Source organism: Orycteropus afer, unplaced genomic scaffold (genome assembly GCF_000298275.1).
Source record: "Orycteropus afer afer isolate SDZICR_OR568_19922 unplaced genomic scaffold, OryAfe1.0 scaffold00128, whole genome shotgun sequence".
Lineage (NCBI taxonomy): Eukaryota > Metazoa > Chordata > Mammalia > Tubulidentata > Orycteropodidae > Orycteropus > Orycteropus afer.
The window spans coordinates 7,693,420-7,709,506 of NW_006921715.1; the positions used below are offsets into that span (position 1 = coordinate 7,693,420).

Consider the following 16,087-nt stretch of genomic DNA (forward strand, 5'->3'; position numbering starts at 1 on the left):
TGCCCGCAGCCCCCGCCCGGTTCCGCGCCCAGCGCCGCGCGCCCCTGCCCTCTGGCCGCCGCCTCTGCCTGGTGAGTCCACCTCTGCGCCGGCCAGGAGCCCCGGGGGAAACTGAGTCCGGGCGGGGGGGTGCGGACGGACTGGGGCGGGGTGCTCGGCGGCGACGGCGGTCGGCGAGGACCCCGGGTCCCGGACCGGAACCCCAGGCCACCCTGCGCGCCTTCCGCGGAGGCTGGGCCAAGGGCGGCGTGGCCGGAGCAGTTCCCTGGCTCCCGCCCGCGGTTGCCACATCCTGACGATGAATCAACCACAGTTGGGAAAATCAACTTCAACTTCGGAGCCGCGGCCCCTCGCGCCCTGCCCTGAACGCCGGGTCTGGAGCTGCCGCGTAGGTGGACTCGCAGGGCACACTGGCTCCCAGGCAGGCCTCAGGGCCTGGAGGCCTGGGGCCGAGCCCCCACCCGTCTCTGGCCCTCCTGGGCGGGGCCAGGAGAGGCCCAGCCTGTGCTCACTGTGGCTCAAATCGCACTGTGGATCCCCTTCCTGAGGTGACCTCAGGAGTGACGGTGGCCCCAGATGGGGGTCTGGTGTCTGCGCAGTCCCCCAGCTGCAACTAGGAGCACAGGCTGTGGAAGTCTGTGTGCCTGGCCTTCTGTGGCCCCCGGCCCCGGCCTTCTGTGGTAGGCCTCCCTTGTGACCAGCGTTCAGGCCCCACCCCAGCCAGACACACAGGGGTCAGAGTGGCAAAGATGCCTGTGACCTGCCTGGGCCAGGAACCACAGGCGCCAGAGGTAGTCTGGGGCCAGAGATTGTCAGGCCCACCCACGTAGAACGTAGAACTCGACCCTGCTCTGCTCCCTCCACAGTGGGGCTAGGGCAGGACCTTCCTTGCCCTCCTGGCCTCAGTTTCCCCTCTGCACTCTGAGGAGCTGGGATCTCCCTGTCACCCTGCAGTGAGGAAAGCCGAGAGGCAGAGGAGACACCCCAAACCCCTGGGAGTAGTCACTTGAGATGGAGTAGTCACCCGAAGCAAGGGATCCTCGCCGGAGCAGATGCCTCAGTGTAGCAAAATTCAGCATTTGCTTCCAGGTCCCGAGTGTGGGGTCTCACACAGCCCCAGCGCCACCAGGCCAGCATGGCCATCTGTCAAAAAGCCATGTGGGCACAGAAGCCCCTCCCCTGACCACTGCCCAGGCCCTGCCTCCCACTCCTCCCCAATGAGATAGCTCCGACTGCTGGACAGCCAGCCCCCAGGGCCTGGACAAAGGGGGTGTTGCAGCAGATAAGGGAATCAGGGACCCGGTGAGTCCTGGGCACCCCCAGGTGTGCCTGGCTGAGGGCGTCCTGAACAGCAGGGAGTTAAGGTCAGGTGAGGCCCCCTCTTTCTGGAGGTGCTGACAGGCTGTCAAAGCTAATTGTGTGCACCCCGCATTCTGAGACCTGCTTTAAATAGACTACTGTCTCCTCCCATCAAAGTGAGTTGTTCCCCAGGGCTGCAGAATTAGCAGGGTCGCGGGGGTGGGGGTGACAGGGTGGGGCTGGCCAGCGTGGGTGCTGCCCAGAAGGGTCGAGCACACTGCGGCCGGACTGGTGGGCCAGAGGTGCTGAGCGCCCTGAGGTAAGCTCAAACCCAGACCCTGGGGGGCACCCAAAGGAAATGTGGGAGTAAGTGCCCCCATCGTGGGGTGGGGCCTGACTCCCTTCCCCTGACTTCTCTTCCACCGGGGTCTTGCACACAGCAGGCGCCTAATGGGTGCATGGCGTATGACCCAGTGGGCAGGTTGAGTCGGAGCCGTCCCTGGGGGAGACTGCACTCTCCTGGCGTGGAGCGAGCTGTCAGGAGGCTGGGAGGTTCAGGTGGGCAGGAGCCTGGCCTGGGGGCACCAAGGACAAGATGAGGAGGCAGGTGTCAACCTGGTGAGAAGGGGGTAGTGCGGAGGCTGGGGAGGTCCCTATCACTGCAGTGGGGGAGCAGGGTGCAGCCTGGGACCCCCCGTTAGGGACCCCCACCTGCCCCTTCCTAGTGGGACTCTGTCCTCTCTGAACACCCGTGGCTCAGCCCCACGGCTGCCCTACCTCCCAGCACCAGTAGGCAGGGTGACATGGTGGCCCGACTGCTCGCTGGTAGTCCCCTCCCCAGCCAGGCATCCTATAGCCCTGACCACAGCAAGGCCAAACAGAGGCCAGGCAGCTGCTGGGGTCTCTTCTGGGGAAGGGTCAGCTCCAGAGAGCAGGGCCGAGCCTGGCCGCAGCACCCTGAGGGCTGTGCTCAGAATGAGTGAAGGAATGAATGCACAAGCCCGTGAGCCCCCCGCCCCCGTGTGCCATGGACACTGTGATGCTTGTCCATCTTACAGATGAGGGAACTGAGGCACGAAGCGTTTGTCCGTTCTCCCAGGGGCTGTTTGTAAAGCTCATACTACATGTGTGGGCTCCCGGGTGGTGCAGTTCACATGCCCGGCCGCTAACTGAAGGGCTGGAAGAGTGCCCAGGGGTGCCACAGAAGAAAGCCCTGCTGACCTTCCTCGGGAGGGTCGGCCGTTGGAAGCCTGTGGCGAACAGTGCTACCCGACACACGTGGAGTCACCAAGAGTTGGGTCAACACAGTGGCAGTCGGTTGGTCACTGCGTGTGGGGGCTGCACCCAGCAGGTGCTTGCCTTGGGCTGGGGATTGGCCGGCACAGCCACAGGCACAGCCGGCAGGTGGATGGGCGGGCGGCGTCTCTGCAGAACTCAAGCAGGCACCAGACCTGCTTGAACAGGACAGGTCTGTCCCAGTCAGGCTGCCTGAGCTGGGCCTCAGGGTAGGGAGGGGGTGGCCACCTGGCCACCCTGAGGCCCACAGACACTGCCCACAGTCTGCTGACCTGGACTGCGAGTGTGTCTCAGCCCAGGAGGGGTCACGCAAGCCAAGGCCTCTCCCAAGCACCATCCAGGACCATGTGCTCAGTGAGCACCAAGGCCACTGTCCCACGAGCCACCCTCCCACCAGCCCCTCACCCCTGCAGCTTTGCAGGGCTGTACCCTGCTTTGAGAGGAGAAGGTCCGGAGATGGGCTTCCTCCCCACACTAAGCCAGCCTGACCAGCCTCTGAGTCCTCAGCCCAGCCCCACCCAACCTTCCCGTCCATGCGGAATGGTGAGGAGACATCGGGGACCAGGCCTCGATGGCTGGGAGGACAGCCAGGAACCAGACTCGGGTCAGGCTCTCTGCCCCTGGTTTGCAGATGGGGCCATTGGTCTGGGAGCCTGGAAGCCTAACCCAGGGTCCGGGGAGGGGAGAGGGCCAGGTGCCTGGCTCCAGCGGGACCCAGTGCCCACCCCCCACCGGCCGCTGGCCAAGCAGGTTACCACTTTGCCTCTGAGCCCCACTCAGCTGCGGTGGGCTGAACCCAGCCCCTCACTGTAGCATCTCCTCCCGCACAGACACAGCCCGACGGGGGGACCCTGGACAGGCAGGCAGGGACCAATGTGTAGATGCCAGGGCTGCGGGTCTGCACTTCTGGGGGATAGTGTGGGCCAAGGCCCAGGTGTGGCTGGGGATGGGTCTGGGCCAGCTCTGCCCTGGCTCCAGTGGACCTCAGCCTCCTGTCTGTGTGGGGCTCCAGGATACGGCCTCGGTTTCCCCGTCTGCGTGGGGCCCCAGGACACAGCCTCAGTTTCCCCGTCTGTGCAGGACCCCAGGGCGTGGCCTCGGTGTGCAGCCTCCTCCCTCGCCATTCTGTCCCGGTTCTGGCTGCACGTACGGCTTAGCACTGCTGCCTGCGCGTGACAGGGGAGGGGAGCAGACATCTGCTCTGTACCTGTCTGGGATGGGGGGCCATAGGGGCTGCCTCCCCCACCTGTCTCTGCCCCCATCTCTGCCTCCTCCCCAGTCCTCCTGGGGCACCAGGATGCTCACATGCCCATAAGGTCACATGTCCACACAAGCACACAGTACATGCATGTGCATGGACACATGCACAGATGCACACATGTATATGCACACAAGCACACACTATACATGTATAGCACACATGCACAGGTGCACACATACACATGCACACACATGCACATATACACAGAAGCACACACTACACATATGCACATAGTGCACAGATACATGTATACGCATGTGCACACATGCTCGTGCACACAATACACATATGCACAGCACACATGCACACATACTACACATACACAAGTGAACATGGTGCACATATGCACACAAACGTGCACAGATGCACCCATATGCACAAATGTGCACATATAAACACACATGCACACACTGCACATATGTATGGCATATGTGCACAGATGCACCCATATGCATGCATACGTGCAAATGTACACACACATGCACATACTACATGTATGCACAGCACACGTGCACACACATGCATAGGCACACAGATGTGAGCAGCACTTGGAAGAGAGAGAGTCCCTTGGGTGCCAAATCTGAACCATCTGCCATCAGATCCACCCACCCATCTGGGGACCCCTGCCTGGTGCTTCCATGTCCAGGGACCCCTGCTTCCCCTTGCTGGGGCTGGCAGAGGGGGGAGAGGGGGCTGGGCAGCCCGGCTGGCCACCTGCAGGAGGTGACAGACAGGGTGGCAGGTGGGATAGCAGAGCAGGCCGAGAGCTGACATGGGGGCTCACCCTCGAGGGGAGGGGAGGAGGGGCTGGCGGAGGTGCAGCACTGAGTGGCTCAGCCAGCCCAGGGCCTGAACGCCCGTCCAGTTCACAGTTGAGAGAGCAGAGTCCACCAGGGCCTGGTGCCTTCCCATCCCAGGGAACAATGCCACGGGCAGTGTGTACCAACACTGGAGATCTGGCTGGCCCGGTTGGGCCTGACAGTCTCCCTGGTGCTGGCGGCCCGAGCTGAGGGTGTGCACCTGGGTCAGCAATGGGCACAGCATTTTACAGGTGGTCACGGGGCCGGGTCGGAGCTCAGCCAGCTGCAGGGCTGGCCCTGAGCTGCCCCTCCTGTTTGTACCCAGGGCCAGGGTTCCGGGGGTGCCCACAGGCATAGCGCGTCAGCGGTGGAGCCAGGCTCATCCAGGTCTCTGGGTCAGAACTGTCCTCACCCCTCTTTGGGGTCTTGGCCAGGGCTGGAGGCTACATGCCCCACGGTCACTGGGTAGCCCCTGGCACAGCTGGGAACAGCAGGCATTGACCATCTTGCTTTCAATCTGCCTCTTTGTTCTCCACTCCTGGGAGGGGCCTCAGAGCAGCCTTGGTGGGGGTGGGGACCATGGCAGCCTGGCGGTGGGGTGGCCCTGGGGGGCAAGGGGCCAACACCAAGGCCCAGAGGAGTCCTGGCCCTGGAGTGGGGGGTTCTCTCTGCCCACTGTCTGGGCCTGTCCGGATCTGAGGGAACTATAGAGCCCTGAGATGGACCTAGGGTTCCCAGCTCCAGGAGGGGCTGTTGAGGGGAGCCCTGGCCTCTAGGAGTACCATGAGCTGGCACTGAGGCCTCCCCGCTGAGAGAGAGTCCCTTTCTGAGGACAGCACTGGGGACATGGGGTGCCGGAGTCCCCTGGAGGAGGAGAGAGCCCAGGCAGTAGGGACTGGTTCGCCGAGGTCTTCCTGGAGCTGGCTCCCTGCCCACTACCACCCAGCCAGCTGCTGTGAGCAGAAGCTGTGGCCAGGGGCTGGGCCCTTCGGGAACCCACCCTGGTCCCAAGCCTGCTGCCACCCATACAGCCCGCATGTCTCCTCCCCTCCCTCATTCCCACCCCACAGGCTCTCCGCGCCTCACTCCCCATGCACCTTGCTGTCCGTTTGCCACGTGAGACAAGGAGCCAGCACACAGGATGGCAGGATGGCATGATCACAGAGCCCACCCCTGTCCCCCCACCCCATGACCTTCACCCCAAGACAGGGCAGGTGGGGCAGGGACTGTGGGATCTAGGCCCAGGACCAGACCCCAAGAATGTGAGGTGGCCAGGCCCTTGGGGAATACCCACTGGCCGTGCTCTGTGTGCATCTGGGGAAACTGAGGCCCAAGGAAGGGCTCCAGCACAGGTGGAAGCGAAAGCCGGGAGCCTCCTCCCTTCCGCCACCCGCCCCCTGGAGGACCCAGGTGCATACACAGCACCCCCAGGCCATTTCCTGTCTCCAACAAGCATTTCCTGTCTGCCTGAGCCCACCCCTGCCCTCCCCTGTGGCTCCAGCAGGTTTCCTTCCTTACCCTGGAGGGCGGGGGTCATACGGGAACCCAAGGGGCCAGGCACAGATGTCCCCGGGGACACAGTGAGCTGAGCCCTGGCCCGACTCCCACTGACCAGCAGTGCCCTCCTCCTCCAGCAGAGCCAGTACCCAGGGCACCTGTGGACCCAGGGGCTCTGCGGCCCAGCCCCCACCCGCCTGCACTGCAGAGGCTCCCAGCTCCGCCCTCTGCCCCCTAGTGACCTGAGCAGGACCGCTGGAGCCACAGCCTCCCCTGTAGGAGGGGGCTTCTGAGTCAAGTCCATCTTGCCTTTTTCTAATCACGAAAATGGCTGTACTTCCCCCTCTCCCCAAGGCAGCTGCTGTTCCTGGCAGGGCTCCAAGTGGCCCTTCATGTTGTATGGGTTTGAAATCACACTGGGACTTGGGGTACTGCACCCGTCCCGCCCACTCGCTGCAAGCACCTTTGGGGTCACCACCTTCCCTCGGACAGTTTCAGTGCCGGCTGGCTGTAGCCCACCCTGGCCTTCGCTGGACACCCCCGTGCTTCCCCTGGGGCCATGACCTAGGCTCCCGTGGTGCCCCCTCCAAGGCCTGGTAGGGAAGATGACAAGCACGCTGGTGGCCCAAGAGAAGCTTCTTGGGAGGGCAGGCTGCGCTTCAGCGCCTCCCACACAGGGCGGGGGCTGCCCTGGCTCCGGGAGTGCTGGAACAGCGGTCCTGGGCATGTGGGGGGGCACCAGCCAGTGGAAAACTCTGGAGTCACAGAGGAGCTAAAAATACAGCCAGCAGCCCCTGCCTCCCACTTCCGGAATCCCGCTCCTGCCGCTCCAGCCGCCCACCCCGTGAAAGACAAGCTCACGCCTTTGCACCCCTCAATGGCTCTGGGCCCGGGAGCACCCCAGCCCAATCTCAGGCTGGCAGAGCCTCCCTGAAGCTGCTTCCCACCCCAGTAACTGGTCCCCTGGCAGGTCCCCCCCCCCCCGCCCGGCTCAGCCTGTGTTTGCCCTGGCCCCAGCTCTGCCTCAAGGTATCCGGAGCCTCTTGGCCCTGGGAGCTCTCAGGGCTTGGCATACAGAAAGCAGAGGCCCCAGGGTGCCAGGTTCAAGGCTTGGTTCCCTCCCTGTGGAGGGCCTGGGCCCTCAGGCAGACCCCTACCTCCCACCCCGCACTGCCCTAACAGTGGGGTCTGCCCAGGGAGGGTCCTGGAATGTGATTCTGGAGGTTCCCAGGCACAGTGGTGTTGGCCAGGGGCCAGGACCCGTGCTCGCCACTCCCAGCCGGTGAGGCGGTGACGGTGGTTACACTGGTCTCAGAAAAAGGACAGTGAGGCCGAGGTTTGGCTCCGAGTGGCCCCCGCCCTGGGCGGCTCGGCTTCTCTGCACAGTAGGGACAGGGGCCTGTGCACTGCGGTGTGGGAGAACCAGCCTCGTCCCCACACACACTCAGCTCAGCTCGTCTTCCAGGCAGGGGGCGGCGGCCTCCCTGAGTCAGCGCTGCTGCCTGGGCCTGTGGGCGTACGGGTGGCGGCGCCAGCGCCCCTGCCAGCCGCCCGGCGCGGGGCGGGCCCGGAGGACCAGCTGCCCCTGCAGGCCCTCTCGGTGTGAGGCTGCCCCCAACCCCCGCGGCTCCCAGGGCAGCCTAGCGCCGCTGGGGTCTCGTCCGCAAAATGCCCCTGCCCTCCTGGCTCCATCGATGCAGGACGGGCGGCTGGGGCTCGGCCACAGGATGCTTGGGCCCTGCTGAGTCCCAGGTGGCCGCGCGCTGCTTCTGGAAAAGTCCCTGCAACCACTGGCGGCAGACAAAACCACAGCGCAAATTCCTGCGGCCGCCGCCCCGCCCCCCCCCCAGCGGTGCCACGCCCGGGTCGGGCCGACCGCGCCCCGGCCGCCTGAGGCCACGCCCACTGTGTTCGGCCTCGCCCCCGCGGCCGTAAGGCTGCGCTGTGGAGGGTTGGCCACGCCCCCGCGACCGTGAGGCGGAGCTGATGCCGGGTTGGCCACGCCCGCATCGGGCCGGTCACGCCCCCGCGGCCGTGAGGCTGAATCCAGCTCCTGTCCCGTAGCCTCGCCGGGTCTGGGCACCTGGCCCGGCCCGAGGCGATCGCTCAGCCCGCGGGCTGGGAGCTCAGAGGCGCGGCGGGCGAGGGAGGGCCTCGGCGGGCGGCGTGCCAACAGCCGCAGCGCCTCCTGATGGCCGCGCCCGGGGCCCGTGCGGTGTGTGCCGCTGATCCGCCCGCTGCATGCTGGCCCTGCTCGCACCGCGCTGCTCGGTTTGCGGGGCGCAGCTGGCGAGGCGCCGGCGGGAGCTGCTGGTCTCCTCGCGTGCCCCGCAGAGCAGTGGTCGTCTTCTGAAACCTCGCCCTGGTGCAGGGCCCACCCCGGTGGCTGTGGGCGCAGCCTGGAGAACCACACGGGGGCAAAGCCAGGCGCCGCCTCAGCAGCTCGAGGCACGGGCCGGAGCCCTCCGCACGCTGACAGTGCCCGGTGGGCCCAGTTCCCCTGTGCAGCCGAGACCCGGGACACAGAGCTTGGTGCCCAGAGCACAGGACCTGCCGTGGGCAGGAAGAGAAGGCTGGGCGGTGCCAGGAGGGGCGTCAGCAGGCCCCCCTGCATATTGGGGGGCTCTCCCAGGAAGTGAGGCGCAGCGAGCTTAGGAACAAGTGGCCTGGAGGGGTGCTGGGCTGGAGAGGACACGATGCCTGGCGCCCGGTCTGGGAGAGTCCTGGGTCTGGTCACTCGGCCTGTGCCAAGGGGGCAGGGCTTGGGGAGGGGGTGCGGCCGGGTGCCTCTTTAACCAGCAGCACCAGGTGGGTGGGAGTGCGTGCGCAGCCCAGTCCGACTGCTCTTTGTGGTGGTGAGAGGGCCGTCGAGAGGGCCCAGCAGCTCTGCAGGCATCTGAGCACTCGGTGGGCAGCAGGGATGAGAAGCCAGGACAGTGTGAGGAGCGGCATGAGGCAGGATCCTGAGTGGGTGGACAGAGGTGGCCGGAAGGTCTTGCGGATCTGGGTGAGTGGGAACAGCCCAAAGGGCCAGGCTCCGGGAGAGTCATTTACAGCCGGGAGGGTGACAGGGAAGGCTGCAGGCTCTCCAGGCAACGGGCCCCAGCCGGATGACCCAGGCTTCTGGGCGCCCTGGACCCGATGCCATCAAGTCGATTCCAACTCATGGTGACCCTAGAGCACAGAGCAGAACTGCTCCATGGGGTCTCCAAGGCTGTCATCCTTACGGAAGCAGACTGCCTCATCTTTCCCCTGTGGAGCAGCTGGTGGGTTCAAGCCACTGTGCTAGTCGGGCTCCTTGAACCCCCTGGGGAGGGCTGATACATAGACATCCCCATCAGTGCCCACGGGGCATCCACTGCGCCCTAGGAGGCTCCCAACATCAGCCTGATTCGGTAGGTGCAGATGTGAGAACTTAGGCTAGGGCAAGACCCAAACCCGGGCAGAGCCCTCTTTCCGCCCACCAGACCACCTCCCTGGGAGGACCCTGCTGGTCACACAGGGCACTTGGACGGGAGACAGGCAGAGGAGGGTGCTGCCCGGATGCTGGGCAGTGCTGTGACTTGTTCACAGACCGGGGGTGGGGGCCAGGAGCCTCAGGGAAGATACCCCAAGGCCATCATCCAGAGTACAGGGCGAACTGGACGTCCAAGGACTAGAACATGGGGATTAGAGGCCAGGAGACAGACTGGGGGCAGGTGCCTGGGTTCTCAGCCCCTGTCTCCTGCGTGACCTCACTTGGCCCTCCAGCCCAGAGCCCCCCAACTCTTACGATGCTGGCCTGCTCCGAACATCCCACAGGCTGGGAGGTTCCAGTTGTGGTCTGTGACTGTGTGACCCTGGACAGGTGATCTACTCAGGGTGTGGTTCTGTGTCCCCATCTGTGAAGTGGGAGTATGAAATGCCTGCCTCAAGGGGAGGGGACCAAGCCTGCAGCACTACCCAAGAGGGAGCCATGTCCTAGCCAGGCTGCCCCCCAGCCACCACCCAGGGCCCCACACAGCCATTCCCAGACGCTAAATATAAGACTGGAGCCATACATGGTCACAGGAGAGCCTGAGAGGCCCCTGACCTTTGAGGCTGTCCCCCGGGGCTGTTGTTGGGGACAGTGTCTCAGTCCGCTGGTCCCTGGCTACAGCCAGCAGGGCCAACCCCACTTCACGGTGGACCCTGGAAGAAGGGCCTAGACAACAGTGAGGCGGAGCCCCGTCCCAGCTGGAGGCAGCCCTGGCCACGGAGTCAGCACCCCGACAGTCACACGGCACACCCTCCTTGCCCCCGATACCCTCCTCAGTGCACCAGATGTGCTGCTTTTCAAAGACATTTGTTGGGCACCTCTGCCCTCGGGGGGGCTGTGGTGACCTGGGTAGCATCCACCCACCTCCTGTGGACAAATCGAGGGCCAGAGAAGCCAGGGTCCTGCAGGGCTTCCCCCACAGGCCCTGGTCCCACCCTGTGCGGGGCCCTCGAGTTTGCTCCGTGAGTTACCCCTCCCAGCCTCGTGTTGGGGAGTGAGCCACCATTCCTGAGGCTGTGGGCAGCCCCAGGAAGGGCCACTACTCACCCCTGCTGCCCAGTTCATGGGGGCAAAAGGGACACCCTGGGGGCCCCAGGGACACCCTGCTTTCAGTGCACCACAGGCCACTGGTGTTCTGCACAGTGTAGCCACCCTTGGTGGGCCCCCAGGCTCTGCAAACGCAAACAATGCGACCATTGCCTTGGAGTCAGATGCGACTCATAAGGACCCTCCTTGAGTTTCCGAGACAGTATCACTACGGAAGTAGATTGCCCAACCTTCCTTCCAAGGAGTGGCTGGTGGGTTTGAACTGCCAGCCTTCTGGTTAGCAGTCAAATGCCTTAGGCACTACACCACCAGCGCTCCCTGCAGGCAGGTCCAAATCCCATCTGTAGGGAAATTACGCACTCCCATGGGGCATTGGGCAGACTGGCCGGACCTTGTCCTCTTCTCCCAGCCCTACAGCAGAGGGTCGGACGGAGTCCCAGGGTCCTTATGGGCATGGGGGCATGTCCCTGCCTGCTGCCTGGGGTGCTATGGTGATTGAGTGTGTGTGTGTTGGGGGATGAACAGAGGAGCTCTGGTGGCACCGTGCCTTAGGCATTGGGCTGCAAACCGGAAGGTCAGTGGTTCAAACCCACCAGCTGGTCCATGGAATTAAGGTGGGGCAATCTACTTCTGTAAGGATTTACCTTGGAAACCTGGTGGCATTGCTGTGAGTCGGAATCGACTCAATGGCAGTGAGTTTGGGGTGTCGCAGTGCCTAAGGCATATGACTGCCAACCAGCAGGCTGGTGGTTCAAACCCACCAGCCACTCCTTGGAAGGAAGGTTGGGTGGTCTACTTCCATAGAAATACTGCCTCAGAATCCCGAGGAGGGATCGCTGTGAGTCGCATCGACTCCTCAGCCGTGAGCTGGGTGTTGGTCTGTGAAGGGCTCCACCAGGGGCCCCCTCAGGTCAAGAGCTACTTTCTGAGTTACATCTTCAGGCCTATTTTCTGAGAGAAAAAAGGAGGCTGCAGGCTCTGCAGGCAACGGTGCCCAGCCGGATGACCCAGGTTTCTGCCTCCAGGCAGAGTCAGGCCTCCAGCCTTTGGCCTAGCAGCCAAGCATACTTACTGTTTGTACTGCCAGGGACAGGATACCAGGAAACCAAACCCACTGCCACCGGGTAGACGCCAGCTCACAGCGCCCCTAGAGGACAGAGTGGAACTGCACCACAGGGTCTCCCAGGCTGTCAGTCTTCACAGAAGCTGACGGGTTCCCAGCGCCATCCTTTTGGCTGGCAGCCGAATGCTTTAACCACTGTGCCACCAGAGCTCCCTCAGGGACGGAGAAGCCCATTAAAATCTGATTAAACTCAGATTGGCTGATGGGGAAACTGAGGCAGGGGAACCCAAGCTTCACGTGCAGTCTGGGGACTGACAGCTGTCTCTCCCGGCCCCTCAGTTTGGCAAGATGTCGGTGAAGGAGGGCGCCCAGCGCCGGTGGACGGCGCTCAAGAAGAAGCTGGGGCCGCAGGACTCCGACCCCACCGAGGCCAACCTGGAGAGCGCTGAGCCCGAGCTGTGCGTCCGGCTGCTGCAGATGCCCTCGGTGGTCAACTACTCGGGCCTGCGCAAGCGGCTGGAGAGCAGCGACGGCGGCTGGATGGTGCAGTTCCTGGAGCAGAGCGGCCTGGACCTGCTGCTGGAGGCCCTGGCGCGGCTGTCGGGCCGAGGCGTGGCGCGCATCGCCGACGCGCTGCTGCAGCTCACCTGCGTCAGCTGCGTGCGCGCCGTCCTCAACTCGCGCCAGGGCCTGGAGTACATCCTGGGCAACCGGGGCTACGTGCGCCAGCTTTCCCGGGGTGAGCTGGCGGCCACGGCGACCTCAGGCTGCAGGGCTGGGCTGCAGGGCAGACTTCCTGGAGGAGGAGGCCTCTCCCCTGAGCACCGGCACTCACTGCCATCGAGTAGATTCTGACTCACAGCGATCCCACCTCCTCCTTGGTCCCTGCAGTCTTGACCCCCAGCCCTGCACCCTGTCCACACGACGGTGATTGAAGTCACCTTAGGTCAGAACCACCTAAGCCCGCCTGCGCCGTTCCACCCTTTCTAGCCGGCCCACGTCTGAGGACAGCAAGGTCCTCGACCTTCCGGGCGCTTTCCCCAGCACCCCCTCCCGGCTGTCGCTCCTCCAGCCCTGGCCCCGGCTCTTGCCCTAGCTGCCTTTGTGTGTCTGGCAAAGTCATGCTCATCTTCCAAGTACCACTCCCTGCCACCTCCTCCAGGAAGCCCACCCAGGCTGTGCCCGGTATCCCTGACACCCTCTGTGTTCTGAGCCCTCGAGAAAGACCCCAGGGAGCCCTTGGTGGACAGTGGTGCCTGTGTGTCCCCTGCCCACTGAGCTGTGAGGCCCCAGAGCTGGCTTGGGGGCGGGGATGGGAGAACCAGCCAGATGTCTTGGTCCCAAGGGTAGGACCCATGTCCCCACAGCTCAGGCATACTTGTGGCCATCAACAGAGTCCTTTGTGACTTGTTCTTAGCAGGACCAGCCAGCAGACACCCCCAGAACTGTCCCGGCTCAGGGAGTGGGTGGGAGGCAGGGCTTATGGGACAGGCTGTGACTGTCACAGTGGCAGATGTGCTGGGTTTGGGGAAAACACGTGGGATTATACCAAGAGACACCCTCTTGTGGGTCATGGCCCAAGCCCGCAGCAGGGAGGGGCGGGGCTGGCAGGACACCCTTGGAACTAAGGTAGCCCCACCCAGCCCTGAGCACCCCCTTCGGGTGTCCTGTTGGCCCACCCCTGGTGAGGCCAGTCAAGGATGCAGAGTGCCCCCTGGTGTCCACCTGCCAGGCTGACAGATGGGGCGTCAGACCAGGAGGCAGGCTCAGGGAGGGGGTGGCTGCATGACCCCCCCAGTGCGAGGACAGTGGAGCTGGTGGCAGTACAAGGCCCCCAGAGGCTCCTGCTCCCCACAGCTCTGGACACGTCCAACGTGATGGTCAAGAAGCAGGTGTTTGAGCTGCTGGCGGCCCTTTGCATCTACTCCCCCGAGGGCCACGCCCTGACACTGGACGCCCTGGACCACTACAAGGTGAGCTGGGGGAAGGGGCACGGGGCGGGCTGGGGCACAGGCTGACCCCACGGTGCCCCCAGGTGGTGTGCAGCCAGCAGTACCGCTTCAGTGTCGTCATGAATGAGCTCTCCGACAGCGACAACGTCCCCTACGTGGTCACCCTGCTCAGTGTCGTCAATGCCCTCATCCTTGGCCCTGAGGACCTGCGGACCCGCACCCAGCTTCGGAATGAGTTCATCGGTAACCGCCCACGCGCGGGTGCCCCTCACCACACCCTCCTGGGAGAGGCCAGCACAGCAGACCTGTCCACCCCACTGTGCCCTGCCCACGCTTGGTGGCCTTGGGCCTGACTCCGGGACGTGAGCCCCGGGTGCACTCAGTTGACAGGCTGGCCGGGCAGTGAAGACGGGGTCTGACCCTGATCCGAGCCCTGCTGGTTCTGAGTCCTCACTGAGTGGGACCACCGAGTGCATCCTGAGGAGGGGACCTGGGCCAGTCTCCCAGGCTCTGAAGGATAGAGGCAGACAGAGGGCCAAGGGAGAGGGGCTGCCCAGGGGCCAACGCTGGCCACTGACTGCTGTCCCCCTCAGGCCTGCAGCTGCTGGATGTCCTGACCAGGCTGCGGTGAGTTCCCGTGTCCGTGGCCTGTTCCCAAGGCCTAGCCCACCCTCCCCTTAGAGGCAGCACCCCCTCCTAGTAGCATGCCCTGACGAGTGGGGTGGGGCTTCCCTAGTCCCGGACGATCTGGCCGCCACCACCCCCTGGCTGTCTCTCTTGTATAGCTAGGGGAGCCCGTTGGTTACAGGACGGGATGCTCCGTTAAAGGCAGCTTTCAGACACGGTGAATTTTCCTCTTAGTAGAAGGACATCCTGAGTGTTGCACAGGTCATACTTATGCTCAAAAGTCGTTTACTGTTTATCTGAAGTGTCTATTTATTGGGTATTTGCTAACCCTGTCTCATACCCATCCCTGGCCTTAGTCAGGACACATCCAGGGAAGTTAGCTGGGAAGGTCAGCTGAGAGCCCAACCCAACTAGGGGCTGAGAACAATGAGACTGACAGCTTAGAACTGACCAGGCAGAGGTGGCAGGCTGGTCCCTGGCCCAGGGAACACTCAAGCCCCTCCTGCTCAGGCCAGGAGCCCCAGCCTCCCCATGGCCATGGGGTACCTGCCTCAGGTGTGGTCTTTGTGCCTCCTCCCTGCTCCCACAGAAGGGGCTTCCTCTCCACCCTTGTCCTTCATGCCGGGCCTCAGCGTGCAGGCCTGTTCTGCCCCTTCCCGAGGGCCCTGGGCACTCTCAGGTGACCGTGGCAGGGGGCAAGGCTCGAACCCATGAGCCTGCCACTTTCCCAAGCCCAAGAGTCTCCCCGGGATAAACCGTGGTTGCTCCCTGGTTACAGTGGCCACGTGTCAGCCACATGGCATGACCACAGGGCCTGACCACAGAGCTCAGCCACGTGTCAGTCGTGACACAACGCTCAGCCACGTGTCGGCCACGGGGCCTGACCACGGAGCTCAGCCACATCAGCCGAAGTCCCTGTCCGGGACCTCAGCTCGGCCTGCCCGGCCATCCACCTCAGGGACTTGGAGGACGCCGACCTGCTGATCCAGCTTGAGGCCTTCGAGGAGGCCAAGGCCGAGGACGACGAGGAGCTGGTCCGGGTGTGCGGTGGGGTGGACATGAACAGCCACCAAGAGGTGTTTGCCTCCCTGTTCCACAAGGTGGGCCTGGGGGTCAGAAATGGCTCAGACCCCCACCATGACCAGGGCCACAGTTTGGTTCTGGGTCCACACTCGCAGGAGCAGCAAGGGATGGGGGGATGGTAAATGAGGTGGAACCCCGAGGGAAGCGGGTGTGTCCAGGCTGTCCCTGGGACTGGAGGACAGGGCTCAGTGGCCAGAGGTGGCCACCTAGCAGAAGACTGATCACCACCAGGAGGCTCATGACTCAGTGAGAAGCCAGGAGGCTGAGTTCAAGTCCAGCTCCAGCTCCCCTGGCTGGGACCACCGTTCACTCACAGCGTAGTGGCTCTCACTCAGGGGCCACTCTGCCCCCAGGGGATGTGTGACAGCAGCTAGAGACATCTTACGTTGTCACAACTGATAAGGCCACTACCAGCATCAAGTGCGTGGAGCCCAGGAATGCTGCTGAACACCCCAAAGTGCACAGGACACCCTGCCCCCCACACACACCCCTACACACATATACCCCAGGCATGCACACACCCCTACACACATATACCCCACGCATGCACACACACCCCTACACACATATACCCCATGCATGCACACACACACCCCTACATACATATACCCCATGCATGCACACACCCCTACACACATATACCCC

The 16,087-nt window shown here is 63.8% G+C and overlaps 1 protein-coding gene across 1 annotated transcript in view; it reads left to right on the top strand.

The window, feature by feature from the left end:
- The first annotated feature begins 12,128 nt into the window (after positions 1-12,128).
- Positions 12,129-16,087, top strand: part of INF2 (inverted formin 2) — a 17,667-nt gene continuing 13,708 nt past the window's right edge. Inside the window, exons 1-5 of the mRNA XM_007944584.2 lie at positions 12,129-12,519; positions 13,638-13,753; positions 13,816-13,975; positions 14,326-14,359; positions 15,318-15,459. Of these exons, the coding sequence (XP_007942775.1) occupies positions 12,129-12,519; positions 13,638-13,753; positions 13,816-13,975; positions 14,326-14,359; positions 15,318-15,459 (843 nt within the window). The remainder of the gene's footprint in view (positions 12,520-13,637; positions 13,754-13,815; positions 13,976-14,325; positions 14,360-15,317; positions 15,460-16,087) is intronic.